Genomic DNA, 19077 nt, shown 5'->3' with positions numbered 1-19077 from the left:
GTTGCCAAATTTATGCAGCGCCTGTTGTTTCCACGTTTCACGGAACGCGAACGAAAAAGCAACACGGCAAAGACGTAAAAAGGCATTCATTTTTGTACACCAGATTTTTTGTGGCAGTCTTTATGCAAAGGCGTTTAATAAAAAGCAAAACAAACGTATACAAAATTCATAGTCGGCCTGTATTTTGACACGGCCGTATTTTGTACATGAATTATATTTGCCGGTTTTTCCTCAACCGTCGTTTAACGCTTTTCTAATGTGATCTTTATTTATGTTCTTACGTCTGACGCGGAGTTTTCCTGTATTTATTTGGCTTTCTTTTCTTTGAGGGATGTTAATTTTTTGTATTACGCTACCGGAAATCTTGTCTGTTTCGTAAAAAGATTATGGGTCGGTTTTATGATTTGTTACGTACAATTTTGATACAAATTTGTTTTCCTTCTAAGGTGAAATATTTAATTGAATACTAGCTCATATGTGCGGTTCTCTACTGGCAAAACCTAGAACTATTACGGTATCCCACAGCAATACCATGCTTTTGATCAAAATCCGTGGAAAAGTAACAAACACACACTCACAAACTTTTGTCTTTAATATAAGTGTGATAGAGCAAAATTAACAGAATACGAGCAGATAGACAACTAAATACACTTCGACTTTTGACATAGAAAGTTCCCGAAGTTCGTGACAGTTGTAACAAGTTTGCACTGTTGTAATTATAATCTAACGAGTGACAGCAATCTCCGAGTCCCGACTTGAGCCGCTTACGCATAATAATATAACTTGATAATTGAAATTGTTTCAAATTCTAACCGAAATTTATACATTTAATTAAACCGCTATGCATATTTACTAGCGTTTGCTCTCAGTTTTCGGCCTGTATATTTATTTTTTATGCGTTCGAACAAATTGAACTTTTAGTTTGACATACTTCTAAAATTGGTCGTCTATATTGTATGTCTATTCTATTTTCCTGGGTAAGTCCATTAAAAACAAACAATATCATGAGAGCCATAAGATAAGAAAATATAAATTTATATAACATTTTAGTATTCTGTGTATGTATTTACCTTTTCTAACACATAGGTCCTTTCCAACCACGCGCAAACATATATATTTTTTTAATTTTGAATTTCATTCTACAAGACGTTCCGCACGGCTACGCCCGCGCACATAATAAAATCAGCGCGAACCGCACATTTTTAACCGCAAAAAAGTAGGACACCTTTTTTTACTTGGTCTACTCTATATCTATGCCGAATTGCACACAAATCGATCGAATCGACGTAGTTCGTGAAATAGGTAGAATTGAAACAAACTCTTCAGATGTATCTTCTTATAATAATTATTATGTGGTGTCTTAAAATTAATCATTACTTTAATTACATATAATATATTCTGTGTAATTATCTGTATTATTTCGCAATGATTTATATTGTTGGCTGATGCACATTTAATTAAGCGAACTCACACGTCGGTGACGTCAGGTGCATGATTTATGCGCTGATTTCGGACGACGATCGAATCTGTATTTAATTACCGGTCGCAAGTGCAATAAACCCATTTACCATTTTATAAAACAAATTAATACATCAATATCTGTCTTGTCAAACATAAACATGCTGGAGATTCAACTTTTGAATATTTCATATGCCTATTGTAATTATTATAATCAACTATTTTTTCTATTTGTACGCAATCTAAATTAGGTACTATACCTACATTTGATAACCTGTCTGTATAGATTTGCTCCTCCAAGCTCAAATAGCTCAAAATGTTTAAAAAGATACTGAGCTCCATAACACATACGTCTACGACAGTTATCGCGGATAATTTACAATAATTCTTAGTAATATCAACATCTAGTTACATACCTACGCAGATATAATAAAATAATGATATCTAGACAAATTATTTCTAGCTTATTTTTTATTGAACTTATTTCTAAGGTATTTATTACTAAAGCATCTATCCCGGTATCTTCCTTCATCGGAAAACCGTTTATAACAAACATAAAAACCTCTTTTACGATGTAGTCCAGGATCGTGAATTTGTTGATCAAAACGAGCCTCAGCAGACCTCTTCCTACGTGTACCTGGTCGTTATCGTTACTAGATCATGTCCCATACAGATAAAAGAATACGGCTCTCTATTTCTCCATTACACCAAACGTAACGTATATGACCGTATCTGCTTGATGCAATAAGTTTTGCTTTAGTTTTCAATAGCAAGTTGACTTTATCTTTTTTATTTTGCCGATGGATGATAAAATAAACGGCTTCTTCAATATGCACTATGCCTATATTCCAATATGGTGTTCTATGGGTAGAATTTTATTGCTCTGATGATTGAGTTGTATTTAGATACAACTGTGATACCGCACGTAGCTATGATGTTCATAGAACTTATATCATATCTACACGATGACGATCGCAATGAATCAACCATAGTCCAGCAAAATATTATGGAAGGGTAACTAAGCCAAAAAATAGTTCCACGAAGTGCACACCAAGGCATTTTTAATCATAATTATAAAACTCTTTATTGCACACCAAAATACAGATACAATATGAAATATACTTTAACACATATTATACTTATTGATGTACAAAAGACGCATACAAAGTAACTAGGGCATATCAAGGAAATAAAGTTTAAGTTTTCGTTTAAAAATACTTATCGAACCGGCTTGGCGAATATCGAGAGGCAAAGAGTTCCAAAGAGTAGCAGCGCGAACAGAAAAAGATTTGGAATATAAGGAAGTAGAGTGCAGAGGGATTTCAAGAGTGAGATTGCTTGAAGAGCGTAATGTTAACTGGTGAGTGTCATGCAAAAATTTAAAGCGGTTTTTAAGGTAGGACGGGGAGGATGGAACAAAAAGGACATTGTACAAAAGGGAGAGGACGTGACAATCTCGACCCAAGCGAATAGGAAGCCAACGAAGCTTTCTCCAATTCTGTAACATGATCGTATTTCCGTAAGCCATAGACAAATCTGATGCAAACATTCTGCAATCTCTCAAGTTTGTCTAAAAATTCTTCGGTAATATCAATAAGACAGATATCTGCGTAATACAATATTGGCATAAGCAATGTATGAACCAATGCAATTTTAGTTTTAATTGGGAGAAAATTACCGAAGAGACGAAGAGATCCACTTGCACGGAATAGTTTGCTACTGACTGCGTTGATGTGCGGTTTCCAGGAGAGTTGGTTGTCAAAAATAACACCTAGGTTTTACTTGGTTGTACTCGGGTTAGTCATTTTATTTTCGCTGTCCTAGCTTCCCGTTTATGACACTAACTGCAGCCATATTTGAGCGATCCAATGTGTTAGAGTTGTTGTTCTATAGTATAGTGTTTCGATGCTATAACCTATAAAATACTTGTAGTTAGAATCGCGTGACTGTATCGCGCCATTTTTATTGACGCAAATTGCTGTCGGCGCACAAAACCAAAACACCGCCGTGTGATTATGCGCTCCTAGTAGTTTATCACGTGTACTTAAAGAATTAGCTTGTTTACTAGGTTAGGTTTTGAAATTATAAAGCTGCTGTTACCCACCGTCTTATCTTGCCATCAACCTTATAACAGGAATTTAAGTTACCATGATTGTATGTGTTCGTAGAATTCAATTATCGTGAATATTTCGCAAGTTGGCTCGTTTGCTTCTAAAAATAAAGTCCTTTATTTTTAAACTTCCATTTCAGGAGTGAGAAATGCATTATTTTCACCTAGGAGTTAATGTACTTAAATGTAATTCTTAAATCGTTGGCAAGTAGGTTCTGTCGGATGTAAAATAACTTTGAAGTTTGAACAAACCGTAGTTCATATAATTTATCTTATTCAAATACAAAATAAGCTCAGTATTTCTGTCTTCAGTGCAGTGACAGTGTCAGGAGCATCCTTTGGGATTGGACTCCATTGTTACTTACTAATATTATGACCGCGACCGGCGACAGTGTCTTCGTAGGACTAAGATAATATGTTTATTTGACTTTTCACGCAAAGTGCGGTGTTTTATAGAATTTTTTAAAGGTATTAGACATTAAAAATTTGTACAATTAAAAATTAATCACTAAGTGGACTACGAATAATAGTAAATCTATGTGACATGTTTAATTTCAGACACTTTAGAATTCGAACTACATATAACAGTGCAATCAACGAATTAAGCCTGATAAACCAACTAAGTAAAAAATAATATCTCTTATATGTGTGTGGAACTATTTCTAATACACTTTCATCTTTACAGAGAGCATCTACAAAGTCCCTGGCGACGACAGCCGCTTCTACGGCGTATTTACCACCGCTTCCACTGGGCTGATGGGTTCAGCCATCTGCACCTTCACCATAGCGGATATCCAGAAGGCATTCGAGGGGAAGTTTAAGGAGCAGGCTACATCCAGCTCTGCCTGGCTGCCGGTCATCAGCAGCAGAGTGCCGGAGCCCAGACCGGGGACGTGCGTCAACGATACATCGTCGTTGCCGGATACCGTGCTCAACTTTATAAGGTGAGTTAAACTTGATACTTTAAACTGCAGAGTAATTTTTGGTTTCATTAGTGACGATCAAAAATATCATTAATAGTGATAATAATCAACCTTTCACAAAACCAAACAAGATGGTTTGGTGGCTAGAATAATAACATCATTGCAGATGCATAAAAGTTATTTTCATACCTGTTTGACTAGTGTCCACTACCTAGACTAGTAGACCGCTTTCTTTCTTCCTTTACTTTCATAGCCCAGGATAATATCCGCGAACTCCGGAATAAAGAGCTAGTCTCTAAACCACTGGACCTCACGGGCTTTAGTTTTCAGATATGGCAACATTTTTATGGCATGTTTTCAAGCGTTACGGCAACATTTTTCCACGGTAACATCGCCCTGCATCTCGCGACACGTGTTAATTATCTACCACTCGCGCTTGGAGTGTTCAATTATTTTTTTTCACACTTTTACACAATCCTCACGTGAGCGTTGAGATTTTAGCACTCGACATGCTCGCGAAAATACACGAACAATTTTCACGCTAGATTGAATTTTTTAATTAAATGAAGTATGTAAAGCATTATCATGTCTGCTTAGTTAAGATAAGTATCGATTGTACCCATAAATATACAGAGTTGATTGGTTCATAGCGTTTTTAATTAAAAATTCTCGTTAATTTTGTATAGTGTTTAATGTTTTGTTGGTGCTTATCTTACTGGTGTTTATTATGCATTCCACGCATTTTCGTTTCAACACAATTTTATTGCAAAATTCTTTTAATTGCGATTATTAAGCCTTAAATAGAATTTATGATCAAGATGAATATAAATAATATAAGATAAATTTTGAACCAAGCTAACTACAAAACTCAGTTGCCTATATTCATTTTTAATTGGATTTTTTGTCCCTTTATAATCTTTTATTCATTTAACGTTTCTGACCGTAAATAATTAACAAATAAATGACAGATTTTGTAACAGCGGAAAGTAAAAAGGTTCACCTAATTTTTGGATAAATAAAATATTCGGCGGGTCAATTATTTAATGTACCTATCATTTAAGTAAGGAAAGTGCAACATTTTATAATTAGACACATTTAAGACCCATAAACTGTATAAATGGTATGATTTAGGTCTACCCGTTTTAGACACGCATGTCTGTAATTGCTTACCTAACCTAAAAGGAAGGTAATGGATGAACGAATTTGATGGTTTTTGCTACACTAATACTTCAAATGCCGAGAAAGCTTAAAAATTGTACGGATCCCGCGTGATGTATTGGACAACGATTACTAAACTCCTTTTTTTATCCCCAGATCCCATCCTCTGATGGACAGCGCGGTGACCCACGAGCACGAGAAGCCCATCTACTACAAGCGCGACCTGTTCTTCACGAGGCTGGTGGTGGACCGCGTCAGGGTCGACATGATGGGCCACCAGCTGGAATACACCGTATACTATGCTGGCACAAGTAAGTGGCATGATTTAAGTTGACACGATATGTGTACATAGCTCTAAGGAGTTTTGACATGAGTATTTGTCTTGTAAGTATCTATTTCAGCCAGTATTCATTGGTGAAATGTTGGTGAATACATAAACTTTCATCAAAGTACTAAGAAGCCGAACAATAGTGTTTTGGTAGCATAGGCTAGCCCAGGGGTCACCAAATGACGGTCCGCATTCGGACCGCCGACCCATTGTGTGCGGACCACCGACCAAGCATTTTTGAAGATGAACTTCTTGCACCAATTTTGCTTCAAACTTCAGACAGATAATTAGTAACTAAAATTAACACTTTTTTCATTGATTGATACCTGTACCTTTGTAATTTCCTTAATTGTTTAAAAAATATTTTTTTATAAAGTGTGTGGACCGCGAAGGTCATTTCAATTCTGAAAATGGACCGCGAGCGAAACTTATTGGTGACCCCTGGGCTAGCCTATCAAATTTACTCCGTTCTACCCTGATACCAGTAAGTGGCATATTTAAATGCCCGGCAGAACTAGCGATTTAGTGTAGTAACATTTTTGAGTTACTGCTGCAGGGATACGTGCACCTATGTTGTAACTTTTAAGGAGTTGATGTCACATCAGCAATAGCTTCAAAAAAGAATCACAAAGGCTTAGGCCTTAGACTATAAGTGCTTATAAAGTATTCTAATTTCTTGACTTTGTATACCCTGTCCATCATAGTTCATAAGTCCTAAGATTACTGTCTACTATAGGGTTTACCTCCATCCAATACAGAAATCTATGAAATGTCGATTAATTAATACACTCGGTACAAGTTTGACTGACATAATCTAATATTGTGAGATGAGGGTAGAAGCCATAATTTAGATATACGCGAGCTTAGTGCGTAATTAATGTACATTATACAGACATAGGTATCATAGAATAATAGATCAAACAAAAGGTCTATTACAAAGTAACATAATATAAATTTTTTTACTCAAAAAAAATTTTTTTATATCAAATAAATACCTCAGAAAAGGTAGTGCCTAAAAAGCACCAATAATATTATAACATTTATAATATTGCATATTGTTTTATAACGCCTACCTCTACATTTATTTCAACCCAAAAATAAATATATTATAACACTAGGCGCCAAATGCTGCAAAAGTTGATATAATATTTTAAAATTTTATAGACGACCCAGTTGAGAACAATCGGCGCGTCCCAAAACTCGGAACAATCACGGGAGGGCTATTACAATTTATTAAAAAACGCACAAATTAAAAATGGCCGAGCGCGGGGAAATTAAAAATCTGCGAGTGAAAGTGCGCACAAAGCCATAACTCGCGCCTGACAGCTGGACATTCGGAGACCCCGGATTCCACCTCATCGCGAACATGGGATTTAGTTGGGAACACGAAAAACCGATTATACGTTCATTGTTTGTAGGCAAATAACGCGAATTTGGAGCTCTGCTCTTTGCCGATTTGCTCTCTGACGCGCTCGTCCACTCGCTATTTATTAACCCTTAAAAGCTCCACGCTTTAAAACCTACCTGAACAAGTTCGTTACTAGCGCGCCCCTTAAATGTTATTTCACTTTTATCGCTTGTAAAACCCTCCGAAACGTAGAATGCTCACTTGTAACAACAATTAATGTGTAGAGCTGGAATTTCGTGTTGAAATGTCATGTAAATTATTTACCTATTTTTTAAATACAAGGGTACATTAATAAATTAGCTTAGGGGCATTCAACTTTACAAATAAATTACAGCAGCTTTTATAAACTTCATAGCGCATGAAAGAAAGATAGCTGAAATTTTAGCTCGAGGTTTTGGATACAAAATCTGGGTACATGTAACGTTCACAAAAGCGTATTTCTCCAGTAAAACAATTGTATGCCGAGTACGACCGCAGTTCGTTCGTTTGACACATAGGCTCAGCGCAGACCACAGACCTTATATTCAAAACAACGCCAGCCAGTAATTTCTACCGATGTTGCTGCAATTTTCACCAATTTCGCTCGAAAATCGCTGCGAGCCGGCCGGGTATTAGACTCACGTATATCTAACGAAAGGGGAGGGGGTTCGCAACTTTTCCGAAGTTCGAGTTGGCGTTTGAAATGCTCGTGTGGAATATCAAATTGTTTAAGCGTTACCTTTGACGTACCAAGGTTCACCCTAATAATTGCCTGCCCCTGTAGACAAGTGGCAAAACGCTAACGCTAGCGCTAACGCTAGCGCTAACGCTAACGCTAGAAAATGTATGGATTTGACATTAGTATTCGCTAGCGAAGCGATGACTTATGTCAAATCGCATACATTTTGTAGCGTTAGCGCTAGCGTTAGCGTTAGCGTTTTGCCACTTGTCTAGGGGGGCTGTACAGAATTTGCATAATGTTACTCTAATAATAATAGTTGGGTAAACGCTAAATAATTAAGGGTTGACTCAAGATTTTTTTATTGCAACGAAGTTTAATTAAAAATTAAAACGCTTTAGTTTATGATTAAGTTTCCATTATTATTTACAGACGACTAAGAATTACTATTGAATATTCCTATTCGTAATAAAAGTATTTAATAATTCTTTACGTATATCAGAAAAATCATGCCAACGAATTGCTTACAAAATACAGAATACTAAAGTACGCGTACTGTAATAAACACACACGTCAAACATACGAGCGAGTGAAGTAAATGAAAAAATCCTAAATAATATTCGCATAAATGTCACAAAACTTTGTTACACAGTTCCCGTACAAGTTACTCCGACTTTATACGGCGGTAAATACGCACGAGCATTCACTCAACTTCTGTATGGTTGCTAATGAAGTTTTTAAATAAACTTTTATTTGTCCCGACTCAAATTTCACTACGCCACAAATAGCGCTTAATTCCCTTTTCGTCGAATATTTAACACTAGTCGTTTCGCCTCAGGCGGCGGACGGTTTGCTCTTTCGATAAAAGTTTTCGTGCGTCCGGTCGGGCTCAGTTCGTGGTATTAGGCTGGATTTATATGCGCCCGCCCGAAGGCGCGATTTGGCGGCTACACCGCGAGATGACAGGCAAAATATATGAGTAAATAACAGCGCGACCGCGACGCTATTTAAATAAATCGTTGCAATTTGCATACATTTGCTTGTGATCTCTCGGTGAAACGGCCGAACCGCGCGTTCTCGCCGCCGCATATTATAATATCTACGGACGCTTCACACCACGTCAGTCTAGCCCCGTGCTAAGTACCTGAAGGACTTGTGTTACAGGTACCAGATAACGGAAATATATTTAATACTTTTATATTATACATAATATATTTATTATATACACATTACACATATTTAATACACATCCATGACCCAAGAACTTTGAAAAGTTTTTGTTCCGTCGGTGGGATTCGAATCCGCGACCCCCAGCTTGAGCTACCTACAGCCCACCAACTGAGCCACAGAGGTCGTCGCCATATAAAGCCAGCCTTAGCGTAGTCCGGACAGTGTGGGAGATGATTTGCAATGCGGTTCGGCGAAATGTAGCCAAACTTTTCCCGATACCAGTTTGACAGGCGCCGTCGTGCGCAGAACTCGCGAAGGGGTACTAGGATATCAAAGACGTAAGAGTGTTTAAGTTAAACAAAATTAATTAAATTCCTTCAAATGTCATCTACTCCGCGCCTCCAGTCGAGGGCGCTTCGTAAATGAACGTTATATTTAGTGAACGTATCACACGAGAACAGAAAATGGAAACTTAATTATTATGTTAGAGACGGGGAGAGAGATATGGCTAAAAACTTAACCCCATTCTGCTATATTAATGTAACATTAATTCAGATTAGATGCAGTCTTACTATTATACAACGAAATAGCATTTTTATAAATCGAGAAATCCATTAAATCAGGATCTTAATAATATTTGTTTAATGAAGTATATGAGAATTACTATTTCGTTGTTTGACAAGATTCGCACTAGATCAAAGTTATTATGTGAAATTAAGACTACTCAGATACAAAATGGAAACATAATTATAACGTTAGAGACTAGAGTCTAGACTCATGGCTAAAAACTGTTCGGTAATCAAATAGCACTCTAGCTTTGATGTCGCGTGGACTCCGAGCTATTAAAAACAATTTAAAATGCACAGTCGGCTTAACGGTCAGCCGCCCGTAGATAGCGTTTCGGAGGCATAATTGCATAAACGGAACTAAATTGAGGGAGGTTCCTTTAACTGAAAAACTAGGGGTTCGACTTACCGTCAGTTTAAATATTCCGCTAGTGTCTGTAAATAACTAAAATTATTCGTTTACGGGCTTTTTGATGGAGGAATTTTCGACTGGAACGCTTGTGGTCGACTTCCATTAGATTATACGCGAAAAACCTAGGCAATTGATGCTTATAAAATGTAGACAACATCTACAAGGATTTAATTTCTTGACGATTTCATGTAACATGGTAGTATTTGCCTCAGATTAATCAAATAGGCACGCCTATTTGATTAATCTGAGGCAAAGTCTATCTTTTCTCTCATAAATCCACCTTTTGGGCGAAAGGAAAAGTAGAAGGGCAGTCGAAAGGTCGGCGCAAATCTGACCAAGGCTTCAGAAATAAATGTGTGAAAAATCGTGTTTCGCTGTAATTTATGGGAAGAATCAGCTTTCATTTCATACGTAAAATTTATCACAAAATTATTCCGTGTGAAATTTCAACAGCGTCGCACCGAGAAAGCTATTTTTAATAACAGATGTAACTTTTTTGATACTAGAATGAAAAACTCTCATCAAATATTTTAAATTTTCACGTTTCTTTAAAACGGCTACCATTTTTACAAAAATTCTATTATTATTATTATCGATGTTATGTAAAGTTTGAAAATACGGACGAAAGTAGTGTTTAATGGTAACCTATTAAAATGTATTTCGATGCTAAATGATGATGGAAAAGTGAAACTTGAAACGGAAATAAAAATAAACAGGAGAACACTTTTTCCAACTAAGTACTTTACCTTAACGTTTGAGGTGATAAAATATCAGATATCATATTTTATGAACTTTTACAATATGAACGATACGGTTATTTATATAATATCCAAAATATATGACGGTTCGGTTATAAGTTACTGAATATTACCAAAACGTGTAAGTATCGGAAACTCATTCGCCTGAGTACGCTAAATTTATCGTAAGCAAATATAATAGCTACATGAGCAATATAAATATCTGATTCTGATGATAATAATTTTATTCTAAAATACTTTTAAACGCGTAGATTCTTATAATGCTTATTCAAGCAGTATAGTTTGTGCGTTTTAAGATGATATGGGTGACAGTTTTCATATTCCTTGCAACGGGTTTTTTTTACAAGAAAACAAAAAAAATCTAAATGTAATAAATTATATTCCATCTACAAAAACAAATGTTTCCTATAACTGTAAATGAATAAAAACAAAAAGTTGCTAAATGCTAACTTATTAATATAAAATTATAAATATTAACTGTGAATTACTGTTACGAAAACATTTGAAAAATGTTAGATGCATGAAACGGAACTTATGTCAATAGAGATTGACTCTGTTGAATCGAAATCAAATCGATAAAAAAGGGCGGCCATCTTAAATTGCCGGCACAACTGAAATGTCAGTACGAAATCGATAATTTCGATTGCAATTCCTTTACGAAGTGATTCGATATTTTTAAACTATCGATTAATTTTTGTTAGTTCCCTACTATTGTCAATTATAATGTATCACGCATATCATCATAAAACGCACAAACTATAGTTTAAACTATTTTCGAGACAATTTATATACTTTGCATATTTTTAAATAAAATTTGTTTAGAAAAATTGTATTCGAAACCAATCCACGCAGGAGACATTTTAATAATGCCCAAATGTGTGCGCAGGGTCCAGGAACTGTCTCTATTCTCATACTCTCATAGCTCTGTGAAAATAATCGGAACACATTTTTTCAAGAGTCAAGACGCATTTGTGTCGGATGTTTCTGCCTAAGCAAACTTGAAAACATTTTTAGTTGCTTCAACGCGGAAACCATGGCAAATACACGACTTCGTGTCGAGAGCCAAGCTACACCCTAAGCTCTAAGGCCAGTATAAATAGTCAGTATTCAAGATGCATCTCGGTCTCAAGACACGGTTCAGGCTCTGTGATTGGTTGGCTGTCAAAATTTGGACCAATCACAGAGCCGAACCGCGTCTTGAGACCGGGTCGTATCTTAAGTACTGACTATTTATACCGGCCTAAATCACTAACCACTACGTACCTACAATCATTTATCCTTAGACGACCTCTGCGGCTCAGTTGGTGGGCTGTTGGTAGCAGCTTAAGGCGGGGGTCGCGGGTTCGAATACCGCCGAGGGAACAAAAAGTTTTCAAAGTTCCTGAGTCATGGATGTGTATTAAATAATTAAAATCTTAAATATAATATAATAATAATTATATCTCTGGACTATAATAATATCTACTTAGCACGGGACCAGACTGACGTGGTGTGCAGCGTCCATAGTTATTATTTTAAATTATTATTATTATTCAACACCTAACATTAAACAAAGACAATGCTTTCACAGAGAATATAAATATTATTTATAGTGCAGTTTCCTAAATTCCCAAGTGTTTTATGATATTGCGCTTTCACTTTGATATTTATTATTTCACAACCGAGAAAAATGTTTTCTCGCAATTTTATACCTCTGTTGTAATTGCTCGATACTCTCGTTTTTGTTGAGTTTGTACCAGATTTACGCTTAAGCGTTTTCAATCGTCCATAATCTGTTCTATTTTTATTTTTTCCATGCGAATCAGGTCATTTTTTATCGGGAGTTTTTATGTTTTAATAATAGCTAATAATACTGTTATAATAAATATTGAAACGATCTTTTTTTTTTTCTATATTAAAGGGCTTTATCGCTAAGCGATTAAGTCGCCCTGGTAGGTAATCACTCAATATATTATGCAATCTTAACTAATAAATATAAATAATAGGACGAATCTTATTAATTTGTAGATTACTTTTATAAAATGGGTTACATGATAATATTATTATAGTGTAGATAGACGGAGGTAGATACTGTCTACTTTAATGGGTACATTACTTTAAATTTAAGTGTTGCAAATTATACCTTACACGTTTAAGTCTTAATTCGCAAAAACATTGTCAACAAATCTGTATCAATAACAAAAATTTAAAATGTAAATTACATTTTTAACCCGTACCACCGGTTCATTAAACCTAGTCCCGATAATATTCGAGTACACGTAGACAAATAAACTCAATTTCAAATCAAAATCAAAACAAATTTCCACCTCAAAATTGCACCTTCAAAAACACAAAGCAATTAGATGTATAATTAGTATTCAAATCCCGTCCGCAAAGAATAAACATTGATTTTTTATTCCCCCCAAAGTATTCCAGAGGGTGGTTCGAGGAATACTAATGTGAACTTTTGAACGTTTTTTCGCGCCCCGCCTAAGCGTTCGTTTTTTTGCATAAAATATCTCATCAAAGGATTGCTCAGTATATTGAATATCAAATGTACAGGAGAAAGTTTTCAGGGGGTCTGCCCGATTCCTTTAAAAATACACCGAAAACGTGACGCGAATATTGCAGTGAATATTATACTTGATAAGTAAATATTATACTCCGAGGTCTGTACATAATGTAGGTAATGTCTTCGTTCCATACACATCGTTTTTTGCGACGTTAGTGTAAATGGATTTAGTTTATTTTATTTCGAATATTCTATAAAAACATCGTCTGAAATTATAGTAATATTGGAAAACAATTTTCTTTATTACTATACAATAGGCACCGTTTTCTTATTAAAAGGCCTTGCCTATTTATTTTCGTAGTTTATACGTCTAGAATTCTAAATAATATATTTAGAAAAATACGCAACTCAGTTTTTGAATAAACAATTTTACGTCTCGGTTACGAGAGCCTGTATAAACTTCATACTTTATTGACATAACCGTTTCGATCCATCGTGATTAAACTGTCGTGAAGTGTTTTAATAATACTTAATTTAGTTTCTATTATTCGTAGACTTAATTTCAAATCGAATGTTAGGAACGTTTAGTATGGGAATCGTGAAATAAATCGATCGCTAGTAATAATATTCAGTGACCAACCTAAAATGATTTCGCATGGCATTCATTGCAAAAAAACATGTTATTTAATATGTTATTAGATATTCTTGATAGCCTCATGAAATAAATCATTTTGCGAGCAGATTTCGCGAATCCTAAAGGCAAAGGGCTGGGTCGATGACATAAAATACGTAACGACGAATCTCGTAAAAGTCCACCGAGTGATCGTAAGCAAACGTTAAAAAGCCGCGCTCCTCGATTTACGTCACCAATAAAATACATATTGCGATTTCGGATAAAAACCATCAACTTCAGTGTTTGTAGTTTCGGCCATTTTCCATTTAATATTCTGCGCGAACGGCCACATAAAATGGTTTATCATTTTTAAATAATCATTGGCTATTAATAAAACTACGCACGGAATATGTAATCATCCGCTCCGGTAACAATCCGCTCAGTAGGTATGTGATTTGTGATTCAGTTTATTATTAAGCAAAATACTGAACGTCATGCTTCAAGGTTTAAAAACTATAGTTTGTTATTCCCAGTATCCAAAAAAAATATTTATAAAAAAACTAGATGTCAAAATTCGTTTATGGCGCGGGAAGCGTACATTTTTTTTCCGAATAAAAAGTATCGGCTATGTCCTTTCCCGCTTCACAGGACTCAAAATATACCTGTGAAGTGGCTGCTGAAAGACAGACAAACGGACAGACAGAGAGACAAACAGGTAGATAGACACATTTTTCACATTTATTATATTATTTAGTATGGATTTATAAAAAATAAATCAATCCTACTTTCAACATTTTATATCTTAGCTTAATAGCAGATATCTGTCGGATTTATTAAAACCCTCGCGATCTGACTTATTGATAAAATTGGTTTTTATGAAAAGCAATAAAAATGAAGATACCTATACTTTGTGTTTCACAGTTTATGTAAGTTGAAGGAATAAAACTTTTATTGCTCCGATGAAATAGGCTTGCCTTAGTACCTTTATTGGACCTATTAGTTTTATTTGATTTCTTTACTCGATTGTGATATCTTTAATAGGAAAAAGCTTATCTTTACTAGATTGGATTTTGATGTTTTATTTCATAATATTATGATAAATAATAATATGTTTTATAACCCGACCATTTAAATCCAAATTATAAATAAAACAACCGCGACATCATTAATTCTAATCAATTATCATCAAAATCGGGCCAGCAGTTTGATGCTACGAGGGCACATACATACCTACACTGTCAAAATCATTACCCTTCTTTTTGCAACTACTAACGTACTAACTACTACGTCGTAGTCGGGTAAAAATCCAGCCTTATATGTTTTTACGAAATAAAATACGCACATATTTGCCCCAACATTATTTCCCTGTAGATACATACGAAAAACCTTATAAGATAAAATAAGCAATTACGTATATTTTTAACGCCGGTCACGTACAGGTCTATGAAATAATTAAACAAACCCACATCGCCTGTGATCTGGCTTTCCCCATGGAAAAGTCTGAAATAAGGACATGTACAGACATTGCGACGTAGAAAAGAACGCCCTACTTTTAGTAACATTTAATCTTAGTATCTTAGCTGGGACAATAATAATTGTTGTCATGGCAAAAAGTTATTCTGTTACAATAGAAAAAAAAACTATTTAGTTCCTCTGTATGTATACACCCTAACAAGAAAATATCGGGACACGTCCCCGCTAAACTCTTTAACTACAGAAGTCGGAATCGGCGAAACGGCGCCAATTTATTCTGTCGGTGATTTTATATACTTCGCGTTCGTGTAAAGTTTCACTTCAGGTGTTTTATGTATCTACTATACAATAAGATATTTTTTGCTATTTGTGTCCCGCGGAGTATCTCGCGGTTTATTAGGTAAGTAATTTAAATTGTGATAATATTTTCTTGCAGTAAAATGGAGCCTGTGTTAATCCTGGGTATTAGCTTACTCCATGCCAAATGGTTATTAAGTTTTATTTGGCATGAAGTTAGCTCTGTGGCTTATTAAGTTTAAAAAATATATTATATCATGCTTTTATCAAACGTAAGTAAGGTAAAATAAAACTAGCTAATTTTCCGAGTTTATGGGTTTACAATGTATAATAAAGCTTGTAAAAATATTGCTTTATTGTAGCTCATTCGTGGAAAATAAAGCTGTTTTTACGTAGGCGCAAAAGAAAACTACTTTTTTCCTTTAAATACCATATAGTACAGGAGCCGTAGAACAATTTTTTTTTATTAGTATCAAGCTACATTTTTGTGAGTAGCTTCAATTTGAATGAAATCCTTTCTATTTCTGTTAGCTACTACACTTTCAAGATTTTTCGCAAATAAAAATGTTGTTCGTCTTATCAAAATGAAGCTACTCACAAAAAATTGATTGATAGTAATCATTAAAAAAATTGTTCTAGCCCTCCCGTACTAATAAGTAACAATTAAAATATTGTAGTAGGTATGTACTTAATATCATAGAAATGGCAGTTTATCACTAAGCATATTGTCATCTCAGTGTATAGATACATAATATATTAGTGTCATCCGTTTAGATATCGGAAGTTTTAAGTAATTTGTAACATTTAAAATATTAGCAATTTTTTTTAAATGTAATATTACGTTAACATCATACTAGGGATAATAGTATCATACGTAAAGAAAAATATCACAGCTGGACTAAATTATTTATATTAAGTATTATTATATTTTCTTAATGCCTCTTAAGTGATCGCAGTGCGGTGTGGTACTTTATATTTGTTAACGTATTGAAACTGCATTTGAACATTTTTAGACCAAATAATGCAATTATTGTTACTACTTACTTTTTTCTGTCAGTCGCTGATTGTTTAATCTAAATACTTAATTACTATACATTAATTATAGTAGTAGCATAATATCAGGTAGTTGCTATATCATAATAGAGGCAATATTAGCTATGTTTAATAATATTTGACTATAATTATTATCGATATTCCCCCATGGCAACATAATGTTGTCCATATTGACTAAATATACCATGACGTATTCCATTAATATATTACGCAGAGGGCCTAGACAACGCCTAAACGCCAACGCCAACGCCACAAAATGTATGGGATTTGACATTAGTATTCGCTAGTGAACAACAAACAAACACGACAAACGTGAAATAAAAGGCTTTTTTATTATTTTTTATTTTTTTATTATTTTATTTTATTCGCTAGCGAAGCGACGACTTATGTCAAATCCCATACATTTTGTTAGCGTTTACGATAATCGCTTGCTACTTGTCTACTAGGGCTGATGAGCTAAAGTAAATACAGGAAGCGTTAGCTAGCCTCAAAATCATGAAAATGTTTGAAGGATGATTCAGCGATTTAAGAAAGCGTTAGGTACATTAGTATAATATGTAAAAATAATTTTGTTCATTTAGATGATGAATTTTATTGAGCAAAATTGGAGATATAAAACTCGTCCAAATGTTCCAGAACTCCTAATCACTTTATTATAATGTGATACAAGTCTCGATGGGAGCTTCAGGCGAACTCTTTGACATAAGTATGTCTGAAATATAGATTACCTTTTTTACATAAAATCGCCATAAAACGGTTCGCCCAAAAAGATCATGCAAATTTTAACGACATCGGTCTGCACTAAGCCTTACTCAGGTACGGATTACGATAAAAACTATATTAGGTATAATGCGACCAAATTCAAAGGCACCACTATAGGGGTAATTATTTCCTATGGTACATTCATGGTGGTACCATTAACCCGAATATACTTTACATTATCTTTTATTGTATTTCTGATACGAATCGTACTATGTAATAATTGTGAATGAAACAAGTTTAATTATATCGTAGCCCTTGCTGTACAATGGAGGTTTTTTATCAGAAGTATCAATAAAATTACGATTAGTTCCCGGCACAGCGTGACGTCGCTTTGTTTTTGATTAAACGACTCTCGGTACGCGATTAGCACGCAAATATGAAAGAGATTTTGAAGTGTTCCAAAATGAAATTGAATACTTTTCAACGAATGAAACCAACATCTGCGTATGATTTTTTTTTATTAAATAGTCTAATACATTCGCTGTGTCTTTATAATATACGAGCTTTTGCCCGCGGTTTCGCTCGCGTTAAGAAGTATTATTATATACAAACTTTCATCCCCTATTTTAACCCCTTGGAGGGGGAATTGATCAAAATCCTTTCTCATCGGATGCCTACGTTATAATATCTACCTGCATGCGAAATTTCAGCCCGATCGGTCCAGTGGTTTGAGCTGTGCGTTGATAGATCACCATGTCAGTCAGTCACCTTTGAGTTTTATATATATAGATTGTCGTTGAGTCCGTTCTTAATTTGAGTAAAAAACTTGATTATTAATATCAGTTGAAGTATTTCCGTTTCAAAGTAGTTGCTGAAAGCTCTGTAAGATATTCCTTTACAATTTTGGTGTTCATTATCGTTAACGGCCGTTCCCAATATTTGATCTATCTCTGGTTTTGCCCTACTAGAGATAGGAATAGCTCACAATTGACATAAAATATATGTCTCTAATGTCTAATGTGAGCTATTCCTATCTCTAGTAGGGCAAAACCAGAGATAGATCAAATATTGGGAAGGGCCGTTAAACGAGCAAGTGTAAGGATCGCTACGTTTGCTCACGTCAATCAAAGCCTACGTCATTTGGTAGTACTAATGGCTTGTGTCAGAATGCTCTCAGCTAATATATTTGTGAATTGAATAGTTTATGATCCTGATTACTTGATTACCCGTTATTCCTCTGAGAGTGAAAAGACGGGGCTGCTTAACTATTAAAATGTGTTTCGCGCGCGAATTATCTCGATATAATCCTCGCTTGAAACTGTATTGAAAGTATTTATTACATGTTAGTGGAAGTATTTGCCTTGGTAATTTTCAGTTATACTCTATTTAAACTTGATCATAGAAGAAAATTAATTATTTTATTAAAAAGGGGTAATAATATTTCTAAGCTGGAGGTAAGCATGACATATACTTGAGGAATGAAAAAATTTCATATAAGA

The 19077-nt window shown here is 34.8% G+C and overlaps 1 protein-coding gene across 2 annotated transcripts in view; it reads left to right on the top strand.

The window, feature by feature from the left end:
* LOC121734596 (semaphorin-2A-like) overlaps positions 1 to 19077 on the top strand; it is a 394143-nt gene that overhangs the window by 355441 nt on the left and 19625 nt on the right. For both annotated transcript variants that reach the window (XM_042125178.1, XM_042125177.1), the window contains 2 exons: positions 4254 to 4512; positions 5806 to 5960. In XM_042125178.1, the coding sequence (XP_041981112.1) occupies positions 4254 to 4512; positions 5806 to 5960 (414 nt within the window). The remainder of the gene's footprint in view (positions 1 to 4253; positions 4513 to 5805; positions 5961 to 19077) is intronic.

Source organism: Aricia agestis, chromosome 16 (genome assembly GCF_905147365.1).
Source record: "Aricia agestis chromosome 16, ilAriAges1.1, whole genome shotgun sequence".
Taxonomy (NCBI): Eukaryota; Metazoa; Arthropoda; class Insecta; order Lepidoptera; family Lycaenidae; genus Aricia; species Aricia agestis.
This window is presented reverse-complemented; position numbering and strand designations above follow the sequence as displayed.